We start from the raw sequence: 16,602 nt of genomic DNA on the forward strand, positions 1-16,602 counted from the left end.
ATTCCACAAGCACTGATACTTTAGGTTGTTTCAATGCAAAACTGCCTCTTTCGTTTCCCAAACCCAGACATTTCTTCCAACTGTTGATCTTTCTGTGTCCTACACAGACCTTTTAGTGATAAAAAGAGGAAAAACAAAAGTATTCTCATGCCCAGGACACAACAGAAAGCAGCCCCGCTGTACTCCACATCAAAATCCCTGCACTGCACTTCATAAAGACAAATTGTAATAAATTTACATTTATTGAAAATATCACATTAGCTTTTATTTTACTCATTTGCCCCAGTGCACAATTAAGCTATTTAACATGTAAATTGTAGTAACAGAACTGCAAGCAGCTTCATAAAATGAAAGACCAAATACACTTGTAACATGATCAGACTGCTTTTAATCTGGTGGATAAGGAACAGTGGGGTGGAAGGGAATAATCTGTTTTAGGGTCCAATACACAACCTACCTTGTCGTTTCAACGCATATATCTCTTATTAAAAGCCACTGTTTAGCAGTGTAACATGCACCTAAAAATTGACGACGTGGGACATCATCCATTAAATATCCTATTGGTAGATGAGAATCGTTAGGGATGGGGAAAAGGATTAAAATAAGAAGAAAAGCACCAGGGCTCCACAGCCCTTCTAGAACCAGGTACTTTGCAGGGAGAGTGTAATGCCATTTGTCAGCTCTACCGCGCCATGCTGTGAGGACGAGCGTTTGGTCCATTTCCCGCATGTCTGCCGTAGAAACGCACTTCTCTTTGGGAAAGCAACCACCAGGGCTCTCTGCAAGTGTGGGGCCACCTCACACCCCCAGCTTATTGGCCTGGGTGAGGACAACCTTGAGGACTGGCATGAAAGCAGAGGTCTCGCTGAAGTTGCTGGTGCTGACGATGTGTGTGTGGATGTTCAGTCCTTCCTGGTAGTTGCGGGTCTCGATGCTCTTCACGATGTTGTGCAAGCCACTAATGATGGTTGGAGAGAGCTGCAAGGAAGGCAGGCAAGGCAGGTCAGCACAAAGGAAAAGAAAAGCTAGAAAAAGAACTAGAAAAACTAGAAAAAGAACTTGAAAAAGAAATTCTGAGCGTGGCACTTGGCTCTCGGGAAGGTGTAGCACTTAGCTCATTTATTTGGGCAGCCATCTTCAGAGCTGCACCACACTGGGAACAGTCACTGGGAAGTCTAACAACAGACTTCAACCAGAATGGACCTTCTCTGCAGTATTGCTATGCCCTGCAAGCCTTCCCTGCCAGCCCCTGGGTGCACTTCCCTGGGCTGGGAGACCTGCTGTGACACACTCCTGACACCAGAAAAACCTACTGAGCTTTTGCCTTTGGGTAAGGTTGATTGCTCAGCAAACGTGGCCTTGACAAGAGGATTACATCACTCTAATCTTAAGGTACTAAGACATTTAAGCACAGTCCTTTATTCTGCCAAAGCCTCCTGGAAGGCTTTGGAAAAATTACCAGATCTTCAAAAGTACTTGCACATCTGCCTTCCAGTGAAGTCACTGAGCTTCCAAAATTGAAGTCCCCTGGGTTCTGTTTTGACCCCAGCTGTGTGTCTCATTTCCTGCTGCAAGGGGCTCTGCTCTTTGGCTCAGCACAGCCTCTGCACAGCACCATAAAATTCATGACATGACCCCAAAACAACACTGTAAAGTCTGCACAGGCATGTGGGGCTAAGTACAATAACTGGCTGTTTTCTAAGAAATCCATGCAAACTTCCAATAAACGGATGTGGAGCACACTTCCAAAGAAAAAATGAGCACCTGCTACATACTGCAGAAGTAGTACTGCACCAGTGAGGTCACTGGCCATACGTGACTGAGGGATGGGGGGAAGTAAAACAGAACTTACTGTCTGTTCCCTAAGTTTGTCATACAGAAACTCCAGGCGTTTATTTGCATCATCCAGTTTCCTCTTGGTTTGCTGCAAGACAAATAAATGCATCAAAGGACAGCGATTTTTAGAATCCCAGACCAATCTGATATCATTGCAAACAGGTCCATGCAGCACATCAAATTCCTTTCTCAACATTTTCCTAACACATCATTTGGATTCTTTGTTCTGTACTCTTCTCCCCTGATTTTGCTAGCAAAGACCACATGACTGTAGTTCTCCACATGTAAACACTTCAGCTGCCTACAGAATATAGACAACTGTGAGGTGCACCTCTACACTGGTCATTTGCAAACCCCACTGGCACAGCTGATAAGAAAAGCGACAATTCTGAGTTGCAACATATTTTTTTTTCCTATGGTTCACTGAAAAAGCATAGTGATAACTGGATAAAATTATTACTCGAATGAAGTATCCAGCAACACTAGTGAGAGCTTAAGGGCACATGCAGATTCTCCATTTCTAAGTGTGTAAAACTCAGCCATCATTTATGGCAAATCCTAATTATATTTTTCCTCACGTGAATAGTAAAGCCAGCAGTTTGTCTAAGTTTTTAGTGTCAACAGAAAAAACTAATAGCCTAACCCAATCTGTCCTTACAGACACTTTGTGCTTCCATGGCTTTTATAAAGTAAACCTCTCACTGGTGTGCCTGGAATTATTTTGCCACCAAAGGCTCTTAAAATAACCCTAATACATTTCACCTGGAGCTGCAGCTGCTGTAGAAATGAATTTTCATCCACTTTTTTTTTTATTAAAACAACATCTAAAATTGTAGATTTTGGTCCAGAGTAATAAAACAGAAATAAAGCATCAAGGTTACAATTGCAGGAGCACAAAAAAGCTGCTGGTCAACAGCAGCAGAAATGGCATCAGTGCACAGGAGTAATGGAATTTCCTCCTAAATCAGTCTGTGCATCAATCCATCTTCACTTAGGATAACCGCCGTTTTCCCTGGCAAGTGGAAATGTTTCTCTGGATTAAGTAACTGCCTGGAGAAAATAAAGCCTGTGGGAAATGCTCTAGCTCAAGGGTGAAGACCAACTGCTGGCTGCTTGCTGTGCTAGAAATTAGGGAAAGCTGTTCAGATGGCATAAAGGCGAACACAGCACATGGATCTTGGGTCACATGCAGAAAACTCCTCAGCAGCAGTTACATCATCAAGGAACTGAGATATCTAAGGAAAAAGTACCCCAAGAGGAGCAGCTAAGAAACCCCCAGCTCAGCTCCTTTGGACTGCCTGACTCTCAGATGCATGACCACAGAACACTTGTTTCAAAACCCATGAAAAGGTGCAGATGCTATTTTTATTTTGCAGATGGCCAGCTAGGACAGAGAGGAATAAATTGTGTCTAGGAAACAGCAAGACAGCTCTCCAGCCAAAGCAATTCAGCAGAAGTGCAAACTGGGTGTTCTCCTTGCTCTTTGGGTCCTGTTCCCATTTTCCCCTTTAGAATGTAATAGCTGAGCAGTGCCTGTATTTGCTCTGACAACAACTGATGTGTACAGTCAGGGTGGTGTCTCTTGTCTCCGTGGGCTGAAACACTTTCACTGCCTAAAAAAAATCAGAGAGACTTAACAAGAAGCAAGCAAAATGTATTGGCAGAGCAGAAAAGCAATCCCCAGGTGCAGGTACGAGTGGAATGCTTTTGCCTTCTCTGTCTGTCTGGGGGAAGGGGCACTTAAGAGGAAGAAAAGGTCAAAGGGAATGCAGAATACACTATATATACATACAAACACAGACACACACACATATTTATGCACTCCACAGCCTTTAAATAAAGGATTTTGAGCAGTTGTGTGATACTGAACCGACAAGAGCACGAGTCTGTGTTGCTGACCAAGCAAATTCAGTGCACAAAGCCCTCTGCATGCCACCAGCACCACCTTTTAGCATGTGGCAGGCACGAGCTGAACAGTCAGCACCTGGGCTTTGTGGTGGCATGTTATTTACTGGCCATCAGAAATAAATGAGCAGCTTTGGGAGGGATAGCTCATTTATGAGGTACTGGCTGCCATGGGAAATGTTTTCCCTATCCAGCTCCCAGTGGTTGTGTTAAAGCTGTTAACCTTCCTTTTCCCAGGCAACTGCTGTTTCCCTTTGAAATGAGTTTCTTATCAGAAATCACAAGTCACAGAAATCACCTACCGGATCGGAGGCAGACAGCAGGCACCTCTGGATGAGAGCTTCAAACGTAGTCTTCAGAATAAGGTGCTCCTCAGGGATGGGCTTCTTGGTGATCTTCTCTGTTGGCAGTGCCTGCACATGCTGAGCAACAGAGAACAGGTGAGGCTTCTCCAGGTCACTGTGCCCACATGTTGTTTTCAGCTAAACCAACTGGCATTATTGCCTAGCTTGGCACAGCTCCTATTTCTTCCCTGTGGGTGTGTGGAGGTGACTTTACCAGCATCTGCTGTTGCTCCCTCTGGGAAGCTGTGAAAGTTGCAGAAGGAAGCAGCTTGTTGGCCCACACTGACTATAGGATTAGTGCCATCTAGGTGGAGATTACAGTAGCAAAATGCCAGCACGGTACAAAGCCAGTGCCTAGAAACTCCACAGTACACTTTGTGGCTACAAGGAAAGCCTGGACAGCAGGATCCTGCCTGGCAGGCTCTACTGATGGACAAGCAAACCCATGCAGTGCTGGGGCTACTACGTTACCTGGATGGCATTGCCGATCGGGGCCCCCGGGGCCCCCTCCGTGCTGGGTTTGGAAACAGTGGGTGGCATGGTGGATGGCCCCAGGGGCTGGGCAGCAGGCTGGAAGCCACCCTGCAGCACCATCTGCCCTGCAGGGAGGTGTGGAGGCTGGAAGCTGGGGGCACTGCTGGGCGGTGCTGGAGCCTGGGGCTGCTGCATCTGAGACTGCGGGTCCGCCAGCGGGTTCATGATGGGGGATGTGATGGGCACCGGGGGCAGGAAGTTGTCAGGGACCTGGGGAAAAAAGCAGGGCATTTATGTTGCTGTGGCTGCTGCAGGCATAGCACAACACCCAGCTCTTACTGACTTCCCAAACCTCAGTAATTGGGAGTGCTGGACACAGAAATAACAGGGGCAGACAACACAGAATTTCACTCTGGCTGACCAAACCCATCCCTCTGGCTGCACAGTAAGCGCCTTGGTGCAGCCCAGCTTGCCCCTGGCCACAAGAGCTGAGTGCAGCCACCTCAAATCAGAGCCACTCTCCCTCCAAACCACAGGTTTGGCAGACCAGCACTATTAGAAGAGAAAACTAACCCACACCTACATCTATTCTTACTATTGGGTCATTATATTTAGACTTTTGTGTCTCACTTTCAAGGGTGTATTTTTGTCCACGCAGTACAGTACGTAGGTCACAGCCAGCAACATGCCCCAGTAAAGCTTCTGAAAGCCTTTCAAGCTTCTGGCACACAGGTCTGCACTAAGGCAGATTATCAGGGCATTTCAGATTCATCCTTGAGCATCTGCCAGTCTTTACACAGCGGGGGTTTCACAAACATTTGGTAGAGGGAAGAAACAACAAAATGAGCTACTGGCCTCTACTACACATCATGCAGGAATCAAAACAACAGAAAGGGCATCCATGGGAATGTGCACATTTCTTCAGATGTGCATGGAAAAAAAAAAAATCCCAATCCAGCAACAAAGTCAATTATAAAATAAATTAATCCAATCAATAAACTTTTGAGTGGTGAGTAAGTTCTAAGTTAGGAGGAAAACAGCTGAAAATTGTGGCTTGAAATGCCAGATATTTCTTCTCTTTTATAACAGTCCATGTGGTGAGTCATTTTATAATATCCTAAACCACCCCTCAGACTGGACAGAAGGGAAACAAACATAGAAACATGACTGACAGATTTGTTAAATACTCAAGAGGGACTGCAACAAACACATTCCTCATTTAGAAGGAGCCAACCCGCAAGCCTTGGCTCTGGCAGAAATTCTGGCTGTGACACACACATGACAGAAGTAGCAAGAGCCCCGTGTGCAGAAGGCTGCTTCTTGAGCTCTCTGCTCCAGCAGTTATTCTGACACTAAGAGCTCTCTATCCAGCCTCCAAAAGCTTCTTCACCTTGAACTGCAGAGACCAAAACCCAAAGGGTAAAGAAGACTTCTGCCTTTGCCTTCACCCAGACCTTATCTTGGCTGCTCTCATGTTTTGTTCTCCCCACACTTTACATGCTCCAGACTAACTCTTGCCTCCCAGGGTCAGAGTGGTGGATAACACTGACTGCTGTGGAGATATTCCAGGCTACAGCAGCACCAGGGGATGAAAAGGCTCGCTCTGCTCCGTGCCAAGTGTTCCCAGTTATCCTGCCCTGCTGCAATTTAAATCCATTTTGTAAAACTACATTATCTCCATCATGAAAATTGTCTTACTCTCAACAGATCTCTCGGGGTCAGACCCTTAATCAGGATAAATTGCTTTCGGCTCCAGCAATGTCAATAATCTATAACAATTTGCACAGCCTCCTTATTTTGCCTAAGTATCATCTCCTGCAAAACTCTGCTGATGAAAACTGCAGATGAAAACACAGTTGGAAGTATTTGCTTCAAACCACAAACAATGTTGTTATTAGCAACCACAACTTCAACAAAAACCCACCATCTCTTTAGAGGCTAGGACATTTTGAGAGGGATAATGCATATTAGAGAGACATAAAGGCCATTTCTGCTCATGAGATGCAGCTTTTGTTTGTTGCTAACCCTTCTCTTCCCTTCTCCTGCCAACAAGTTTCCCAGGAAAAACTATTGTTTTTCAAGGGATCAGCACTCAGTTGTGTTGAGGTAGGACTTCCTAGAGTACCTTCTTCTTCTTGGCAGCTCTGTTGAGGGTGGGAGGGTCATTCCAGCCGTTCTGAGGCCCTGGGACAGAAAGAGAACAGAGACTGTAAGTACCTGGGAAGAAGGCAGTGATGCCTTCTTAAGCTCAGCTGGGCCACATCCATGCCATGGCTCTGCTGGCAGAGCCTGCCCTGACCTGCCTGTTCCTCTGCCCTTCCCTGAGGGCCAGAACATCTCCTGTGCCAGCCAGAGCCTCCCAACATCCCTGCCATCAGACCCTTTGGGCTCCACGCCCACTGGGCAAAGTTTGGGACCTTGACCAACTGTTCCCAAGCTAATAACCTAATTATTAACTTGTTCTTTTCTTGCAGGAAAAAGAGCTTTGAGCAGATATGCCTTTGAGGAGGGCCTACCATGCCCCAAAAAGCTCTGCTACACAGACTGTATATGTGAAGAGAGCTTATCCACGACATTTGTACATGAAGTTCCCCAGCCACACCACACAAAACACCACAAAAAAAAAAGAAGAGGCGTAAGAGGCTTTAAGCATTTCAGGCCAGTCACCTTGGAATCACAAAAGAGCTGTAAACCCAGCTTTCCCCTGCCAGCTACAGCATGGTTTTGGGTGCTTTGCATCCCCAGATCAGAGCAGAGCTGCTTGAGCAAGGTGGAAAAATCTGGCTTTCTGTACCAGGGATGATTTGTTTGAAACAGGAAGCACAGAAGATTTCTGTTCTCCCAAGAAAGCAAGCCCCCTGCAGCTGTGAGATTTGCACCCCAAAGCTCCCATCAGTGCAGTAGGAAGAGCTCCTCATGGAGCACATGGAATTGGGCCCATGGCATTGCACCCAGGCATTACCAGGGCCGCCCCGAGTAATCAGGATTTATTGCACAAAGCCACAAAAAGCCAACAAAACCAAATCCCTGCTCAATGGACTTTTTCACCACAGTGTTTTTCACTTAGGAGATGATGAATTTACCTTAAACAGCACAGGTTAACATTACTGCAGAATTTGCTCAATTTATCTGAAATTTCATTTGCTCCCAGGCTTCTGTCAAGCAAACTCCACATCCAGAGCATGTTAAAGGGGTAAATGAAAAGCTATTCAAAACCCCTTTCACATTTGCTTTTTCTTTAACCAAAGGCAGTGCCATCTCCTGGCAGCTTCCTCTATTCCTCCCTATCCAGAAAATCCCAGAGTATTTCAGATACAGGGAGTTTAACTGATAGAAATAAGACATTAAGAAAACCTCCCAGACTGTTACTGCTATTAAATTCCTGGAATAATTTGCATTAAAAAAGAAAAATATTTTAAAAGTATTTGTTTCTGTGGTTAAAAACTCCAGACATATTGTTATTGGCTTCAATTAAGGAATTAAAAATCAATTTGATTAAAGTCTAATTGGCAAACAGCATCACACTTAATGTTCTGTAAAGAACATTTGCATAATTGATGTCCGTTCAATTAATTTCATGTAGTGGCTGTAATTATTTTCAGGTTAGGTGGTACCTAGTTCACCTGCGAAGGAAGAGGCCTGGTCTTGAGATGGTAGACTTTCTGCAGACAAAATGCAAAGATAACTAAAAAAAATTTTTTTTCTTCAAAAATAATAAAGCAGCTGGCCTTTAATTTTTGACCAGCAATTTAGTTTCACAACATGCATCAGCAGAAAAAAACACCTAACCAAATTACAATGCCAGCCTGGAGACAAGTCATTTGTTCAAACCCCCCATGGAATTGCTTTTGTCCACCTTCCCCCACAACAAGCCTGTTTGCTCTTTCCATGCAGTAAATCAGTGTTTCTAGTTGTTTGTAACAAATGTTGCAGTGTTCTGCCCTTTTTTCTTCTCTCTTCTGATGCTCTCATTTTCTATTCCAGTGCAGTGCACAGACCATTACTCTTAGCCACAATCTTCTCAACACCATTTTACCATTCCAGAAAGCTTTTCAAGAGATGCTTGAAGTACCTGACTTTAAGGTGGATCTCCCAAGTATTTTCTCAAACCAAGGCAAGCTCTCAACTTGCATGCAGCCCAGCAACACGAGGATGTTCACACATCAGCTTTACACTCACACAAAGACACAGTGCCTGCTCAGACTGAGCAACAAACCCAAATGGCAAAATGTAGCCAATAAAGCCCTCACCATTCCAAAGAGGAAAAAGGAGCACTGGGGAGGAGATAACTCCTGTCCCTGGGGTTGGCCTGCTCATACTTCTGGTGAAAACCCTTCCCTTAGCTCAGGATTGGTCTACTGCATTTTCAAACAAGATTCAAGATGCTGAAAATCAGAACTCCCTTGAAAGTATGTTTTAAGATCTAACACAAAACAAAGTGAAAGGGGTTGAATATAAAATTAAATATGGGCTTTTCTTGCTTACAGAAGCTTCAAACACAGCTTAACATACTGATGCTATGTGCCTTTGCAAAAACCAGAAAATATTTACAGAACTCTTCCTTTTTACATGCATCTTTAAATCCAAGCCAGTTCAAAGATCAGGTGGTTGTGAAGAGTTCAGACTTGAGATATTTTTCCTTCCTCCCTTATTCCTGCTTTTAAATGAGTCACAGCTGCAAAGTGAAGCAGATGATGTTCCCAGATGAGAACATCACCACACACAAAAGCACACCACTTTGTTGCCAGGATCAGCATCACTGTACCAGAACACTCAAGAGTTACAGGTAAGATCTACTTCTGGCTGCAGATCTCAGTGGTTCTACAGGATCTCATGCCAAGGCATCCTCCACTAGGCACTGCAGCTGTTCAGAAAATGTGTTGGTGGTTAAGCATATTAAGCATGTACACTGTCACTGCTGCACTTAGAAAACAAGGGTTTTTTCATTCTTGTTGGTACGCTTTCTGAAAGGTGTAATCTAAACACTAGAAGAGAACGGAGTGTGCTCTTCAGACACACTTCATCTTTCTTCCACAGTTCTCCAGCTGCAATCATCACTTGTGTGTAGGCATGAGCCATCCTGGGCTCAGCACCTCACCATGCCCAGCAGTCCACCCCTGCATTTCAGCCTAAGGCTGCAGAAATCAGAGAGGATGCCCAAGTTTGGGTTCCTGAAGGTCTGACACTTTGTACTGGCTACCTTGCTCACCACAGCTGCTGAGAAAAACAGAAGCAGCATTATTTCTGAGATAGCTCTCAGAAAGTTTGATAAAAAGCCTAATATGAACAACTTTGAACTCTGAAAAGAGCTTCACCCACTCTGAGCATGCCATGTGGACTATGTCACACCACTGCAAGAAACTCAGCAGACCCAAAGTGCCTGCCAGTGATGCAAGTTGAGCAGTAAAATGGATAAGGAAGAACAATTTTCTTGTTCCTTGCATTTATTTGGAGGTGCAGAAGCTATGCTGTCTGCATTATAATGTGCTGCTTGACAGTCCAAGTCTAGAACCCTCTCCAACACCTCTCCCTCCATCCAATTTAATAATTCCTCTGGCTTAGAGATTCAAGTTTGACACACCCTGTAACACGGGGTCAGGAGAGATCACACTACAGCACCTCCAAAAACACTAAGGACACCAAATCTGGCTGCATGGTGGATGGAAAAGGCCTTTTCTCTCCTTGCAACTCGGGCAGCCCTACACCAGTCCTATTTTTTTGACATAGCAGAAGACCACTTTTTCCCCCAAACACAAGGGGGTAGGTGAGCTGCCAGCCTCGAGGACACCAGCAGGAGCACCTTCTCATAGTATTCATGCTGCCAAAGGCAAAATGCCTTTTGTGCACTGCATCACCCCTAAAAGACTTTTAAAATAAGAGAGGGAATGGCAGTGGGCACATTAGGGTCTGTCAGTAAAACAGACATCCCCAAAACATCCCTCAAATCTTGCCCAGTATTCCCTGTACCCTCTGCTTCCCAGATCTGCTCCTTGACTCTTCAGCTAGACCACCTGGATGTGAAGGGTGTTCATGAGCAGGTTTAGAAAAGGACTGCTGATTCTTCCTGCACTGTCTGACATGCAAAGCTGCTGTTTCACAGGCTGCTAAGTGAAGGCACAGGTTTGTTATGGCAGGCAAGGTCACTGTCCCACAGCAGTGACACCCAGGCAGTCACAAGCAGACACAGAGCCCCACCTCAGCGAGTGCTCTCTCACCAAGCATGCTCCAACATGCTCCTAAGTGTCAGCCACACACACATGCTTTTGATTGACATTCAGGGAAGAGACATGTAAAAGCATTTCTAAATCACTTCTGATTATCTTTTAAGGCATTCATAACCTCAGTAAATCCCATCACAATAAGAGGTTAGGGACAAAATAACAAAAGAGAGCTGATGCTATGGGAAATGCTGTTTAAATTAAATATGCTGCCAATCCAGGCTTAAAAGGCTGCTCAAGAACCAGGGACGTGGACAAATCACATCTGCAAAATCATTCAGCGAGGAGAATCGGGATCATCTTGTCTGCAGCGATTAGGAAAACTTGCTCATTTTTGTACTTTGCTCTCCAGTCCCAGTGGAGGCTCTGACACCAACGTTAAAACTGAGCCATGATCCATCCATGGCATACAACAGCCTCTTAAGAAGCCTGTTGTAGCATCCTGTCTTGGGCAAGACAAAAGCTCTGTGACAGTGGCAAGGTCTGGCTCCCCAGAGAAAGGTGACTGCTCATGCTGCTTAGTGCACCAACATAGCTCTATCACAGAAGCACAGGGGTGATGACGTGGTTTAGAAATGCTTTGAACTGATCTCTGAGCAAAAGCAAACTTTTTACAGAGCATTCACAAGGAAAGAAGTGCATATTTAACTGAGTGGGTGAAGACCAAACCCCTCCCTCCTCCCTGCCTGCCCCCCTGTCCAAGCGCAGACCTGTTCTCTGGGATGCAGGAAGGTCACTGGCTGCAGGCAGAGTACCTGTTGGTCCAGTAGGTAATGCATAAGCCACAGAAGTTGCTGGAAGTCCTGGCCTGCCATGCTGAAAGGATGTGCCAGAAGGAGGAACAGGGAAGGAAGAGATGGGATTCAGGCTCGTTGGGGAGGGTTGAGGCTGCCCGGGGTACAGCGGGGAGGGCATGGAGTGGGCAGGGGCAGAGGGCAGGTAGGAGGGGGTGGTGTTAGGGGCAGGGCTGGGGTAAGAGGCTGAAGCAGGGGCAGCAAGAGGCTGCTGAGGCTGATAGAGAGCTGGTCCTCCAGTTCCAGAGGAGTACTGCTGTGTGGCCTGATAAGCTACAAACGGAGAAAAAACAGTCAGTGAGTTCACAACAGAGCATCAGGTTTCATCTGCCTCTGCTTCCTTCTTCACTTGACTCTCCTCTCTTCATGTCCCACCCCCCCAAAACCACTTACCTGCCCAGTCAAATCCTGGCTCCCACAACTCTGCCTGCACTTGCAGGACTGCTCAAATCCCCAGCCTGTCACTGGGAGCAGGGAGGCACAGAGAGGATGGCCTTGGCTCAAAGGACTGCTGCTCTCCCACACAAACCCTCCAGCCCAGAGCCACCATGATGCCTGGGGTGGGGCTGGACACATGGACACTGCTGTCTTCTGCACCACTGCAATCCTCAGAGGGGCTCTCAGAGAAAGGAAAGCCCTGTCCCGAGGTTTTCACAAAGGGAAAGCTTAGGCCAAGGAAATGAATACAGACTCTGGAAGGGAATGTAAGCTCACAGCCTTTCACTGTGGGTCCTGCAGCCTAGTTTCACTGCCTCTGCCCATCTATGGCCATTTTTCCTCTCTCATGCCAGTACTTTCAGTCCCTGCTTTGAGTGAGTCAGGGCTCTGCCCCCTTCTTCGCTCACCTCTACTCATTTCCTCATCCCCTCTCCCATTCTCATGGAGCCCCAGTGAGAAATGGATGGATCAGCTGTGTCTCTCTTTACCGGGTCTGTGCTGCTTTCCCAGGACTCAGACTTTGGAGTGTCTGACTCCAGCACAACCTTGGGCCAGGCCAGCTGAGGAGCGAGTCAGAGAGCTGTGGGAAGACACCTCAGCAGAGGAGGAATGTTTGACAGAGGGCGTCCGAAGCCTGGACCCCACCAAGAAATGACAACACTCAGATGTCACCTCACCTTTCTCCCCACCCTGCAAGAACTCTGGGACTGGCTTGGTCTGAACACTCCCAGCCACAGGGAGGGCCCTGGTTATCCCTGAGTTAAGGCTGGAGAGGGGGAGGCTGCTGTTACTCACTCTGTGGGTACGCTGGCCGCGTTCCCGCTTGCGAGTACATGCTGTAGTTGGAGGACGTGGCTTGCTGTGGTGGCATGCTGGGGCCAACAGCACCTGGCATAATAAACCCTGGAGGAGGTGGGTTGTCCCCCTGTCAAAAAAAAACAAAACAAAACAACAAAAAAAAAAAAAAAAAAAAAAAAAAACAGGAAAAATGGTTGTGAGAGATAGGATTTAATCAGTAATGGTAATGCAGTGCTGAAGCACAACTGCAGCAAAATGATGAGTTCACATTTCAAGACCTGAAACCATGTTCCCTGGAAGAAGGGAATCACCAGCACAGGGGCAAATGCCTCCAACCACCCCAGTGCCTTATTAGGGTGCCCAGCACAGCACTGAAAGCACAGCTGGATGGGCAGTGACTTCAGCAGCAAGCAGAGCAGCACACACCTGCCTGCACAAGGAAGAGCTCCCTGCCAGTGCTGCCTGGTGTTCAGGCAGCCTGAGAGCACCCTGCCATCTTTCAACTAAACTTAAATGGTAGCTCTGAAGCTTCTAATCTCCATGGAAAAGGGGGAAAGGAAAAATCACACTTCAAATATTCCAGTGTGGGGCAAGGGTTGGGGAGACTCAGGTCATGCTGAGCTCCCACTCAAGACTTTCCAGTGCCACTCCTCTGGGCATTGGTGAAAAAAAAGTAAGGAGATGGAGAGGAGTAAAACCAGAGCACACATGGAAGCTGCTCTGTCCATCTATCTGTACCAGACTGTGCCAAGCATACAGATTACACCAGGATTACACACTGGGGTGGAGCAGAGGCTCAGAGAGGAATAATGAAGGTTATACCTGTGTGTCAGAGGGACAGCCTGCAGGAGGATGGCTGGGAAGGGCAGTAGGAGTTTTGTTACTCCAGGTAGTGACAGTAGGGGCAATTCTAACCTGAATTGAACAAAGAAATACCAATCATGGAAAACAAAACAATAAAAAGGTCTAAAGGGTTTCACAAAACAAGATGCAAAGAAGTGAATGCAAGAAGGTTTGCATGCTGGCACTTGTAACAGCCATAAAATCTCAGAGGAAGAAGGGAACAGCATTCAAGACAGACAAAAATCACTGTGCACTGGAGCCAGAGTGAATTGCAGAGCGCGGACGAAGCACAGTGTTGCAGCTGCAATAGGCTGTGGAGCTGTGGAGCAGTGTTATGTGTGCCAGTCAGCCAGGTCTCCATCTTTCATCACATTTTCCTACTGCAGAAGCACCCCCCCCCCAACTGGTCCATGACAATGAGCATCACTAACCACAGCTGCAAGCCCCAGGTTCCATGTTAAATTCAAACATATGCCTCACACAGAAGGAGTCTGTTCAAATTGAGCTTCAGATGAATTTCAAAAGGTTAAGATATAGTTTTAAAAGGTTAAAAACCTGATATTCAGCTCTTGCACATGCACAAATACACATCTTAATGGAAATTGCTTCCCAGCCAGTCTCCCATAGCTCCTTTCCTCCATCTTCCTTCTTTGCCACTCCAAACAGCTTCGATTCCATACAACCACTCCCACCTTTCTGATGGGATAGAAATCAAGAACTTCCCGTGCCTGGGACATTCCTGAGCAAGGAGTGGGCATGCTGCCCCAATGGTTGGGGTTCAAGGATATAAGCAGAGGGAAAGCTGTGACCCTGCAGCCCTGGCTGGCTCAGCTGGCTTCAGTCTGTGTGTGTCTAACCCCACGCAGTGCTAAGCTAATGGTGCAGTCAGCTGCACCACAGCCACTGCTAATGCCTGCATAACTCATCATCAGAGTATCTAAAAGACTTTTCACCCCGTTTCACGCCTGGTTTACTCAGATGAAAAAGAGGGTTCAACAAAACTATGCTGAAAGGAATCCAAGTGTTAAGAACATGTTCCTATTTGGGACAGCAGTTAAACAAAGGCTGCCTCAAGCTTGAACAAGCCCTATATACACTCTTTCTTAAAAGGAAGTCAAGTAAAGCAAGTATCCTAACGTGCAAACATGTAATTTCTCTCCATTCTGGTTCATCAGCTGGGAACCTTTCTGACTGACACCTGTCCCCTTCAAGCCCTTCCTGCTGAGGATGAACTCCCTGAAAAGCCAGCAACACAGGGGGTTGTAACTCCCAGTGAACTCATGGGGTTGTGATACACCCAGCCTTTAATTAACGAGCAGGGCTTGCTGAAATAATTGCTTGAGGCATTTCGGAAACAGTGGGAGAAAGAGGGAACTCTGGTTTAAAAAAGCATTGCTCATATCTCAGCATCTAGAGGAGAGCTGCTATTCTCCAGAGCCAAACAGGACACACAGAGCTTCACTTCTCAAGGCAACTCATTGGTTACAAGGAAGAAGGCCAAAGACACAGAGAGCAGAGTAGACTTGATTATTAATGATGCTGCATTTAAAATCATATGCAATGGGGTTAGCAAGGTAAATTCTGGATGAAGGATTTGTCCCTTCTGAAATCTACCATGCTAATACCCTGGAGAGAAAGCAGAGACATACACTACTGCTGACATCAAAAATGTCCAACTCCCCCCACACCCTTTCATCCCTTCTTTCTTCCTGCCCTGGTTTTTCTGGCAGGCAGTGCTTGGGGGCAGCACAGACAAGTGATACCTCTGCTTGTGCCAATCTCTGCCTAAGGAGAACACCCACAGCCCTAACACAGCTCTGCTCTCAGAAAAGCCCAGCCCAGAGCACCTTTAGAGGGGGGCCAGATGAGCTGCAGTGTTGTGCTGGGGGATTAGAGACCTGGCAGTGCTCTCTAAGCACACACAGAGCCGGGGCTGCCCAACACACCACACTGCCCTGATGGCCAGTGTGTTCTGCTGCAGTGTCATCCTCAGGTTGGAGGTAAAACCAGAGAATTTCCCTCCCCCAGTTCTCCTCTTCCTCCCTTATTAGTCTCATACTCACCTGGTCTTTCTTGTAGCAGAGCTCGTTCTCAGCCTCCCCACCAGCCCATGCCCTCTTACACCTGGGCTGGGAAGGTGTTTTCACAGCAGGCTGTACCCACAGCTGCAGAAAAGTGCCCTCAGTTTGCTATAACCACTGCTCAGCAACTTCTGCAGCCAAAATCAGAGCTAAGGGTGGGAATAATCTGCCCCAAAGGAGGTTGGAGAGCAGCATGTGCAAGCCCCAAGGCTTGCAGGGATGGGACAACATGGGACTGTGAGAGGAAGCACACAGAACTCCTGCAGTGCTCTCCCACACAGCTGTTCTTGGCACTGAAGCACATTTTCAAAAAAAGAGGGGGGGAAACACCTAATCTTCAGAAGCAGGCTACTTGACAAGGTGCTTAAAGGATGTTTCCAGGGGAGGAGTAAAGGAGGCATCTGTATTGACTGAAAGGAAGCACCAATGACCTTCACCACAAGGCTCTCAGTAGAGGTTTGTCACACAGCCTCAGATCAAGAGAAAGGAAAAAAAAGAATTATTACATCCATCACTCTGCAGAACTCAAGCACCACGTCCCTCCCTCACTACCAAAGGCCCTTTACCTGCTGGTAATACTGCTGGGCTGGAGCCTGGGGCGCTTGCATGCGTCCAGCCACGGGGCCAGCTCGCCCTTTGGGCATGGGCTCTCTCTCATATGGTCCCTTGAGGCCGTCCTGTCCCACTGGGAGCTCCCCTTGGGCTCTGCAAAGCCTGTCCCGTAGCTGCACGATGTTTGGCTGCAATCAGAAAAGGACACTGAAGGGAGCTGAAACGCACTGCCCGGCACCCAGCGCGTCACACCGAGAGGCTGAGTGGCCACTCGCTGATGAGCTCTCTCTGAGCCTGCTTTATTTCACTGGAATAAGTC

The 16,602-nt window shown here is 46.9% G+C and overlaps 1 protein-coding gene across 15 annotated transcripts in view; it reads right to left on the reverse strand.

Annotated features, from left to right (window-relative positions):
- Positions 1-223: 223 nt before the first annotated feature.
- The window catches only part of SEC31A (SEC31 homolog A, COPII coat complex component), a 39,279-nt gene continuing 22,900 nt past the window's right edge, over positions 224-16,602 (reverse strand). For 2 of the 15 annotated variants that reach the window (XM_053975070.1, XM_053975064.1), the window contains 10 exons: positions 16,298-16,471; positions 13,630-13,722; positions 12,805-12,934; positions 11,488-11,844; positions 8,174-8,221; positions 6,685-6,743; positions 4,557-4,829; positions 4,044-4,163; positions 1,853-1,924; positions 224-978 (listed from right to left, as the gene is read on the reverse strand). In XM_053975070.1, the coding sequence (XP_053831045.1) occupies positions 799-978; positions 1,853-1,924; positions 4,044-4,163; positions 4,557-4,829; positions 6,685-6,743; positions 8,174-8,221; positions 11,488-11,844; positions 12,805-12,934; positions 13,630-13,722; positions 16,298-16,471 (1,506 nt within the window). In that variant the 3' untranslated portion in view covers positions 224-798. The remainder of the gene's footprint in view (positions 979-1,852; positions 1,925-4,043; positions 4,164-4,556; positions 4,830-6,684; positions 6,744-8,173; positions 8,222-11,487; positions 11,845-12,804; positions 12,935-13,629; positions 13,723-16,297; positions 16,472-16,602) is intronic. The other 13 variants (XM_053975077.1, XM_053975075.1, XM_053975076.1 and 10 more) reach the window with 11 other exon arrangements.

Source organism: Vidua macroura, chromosome 4, assembly GCF_024509145.1.
Source record: "Vidua macroura isolate BioBank_ID:100142 chromosome 4, ASM2450914v1, whole genome shotgun sequence".
NCBI classification, from domain to species: domain Eukaryota; kingdom Metazoa; phylum Chordata; class Aves; order Passeriformes; family Viduidae; genus Vidua; species Vidua macroura.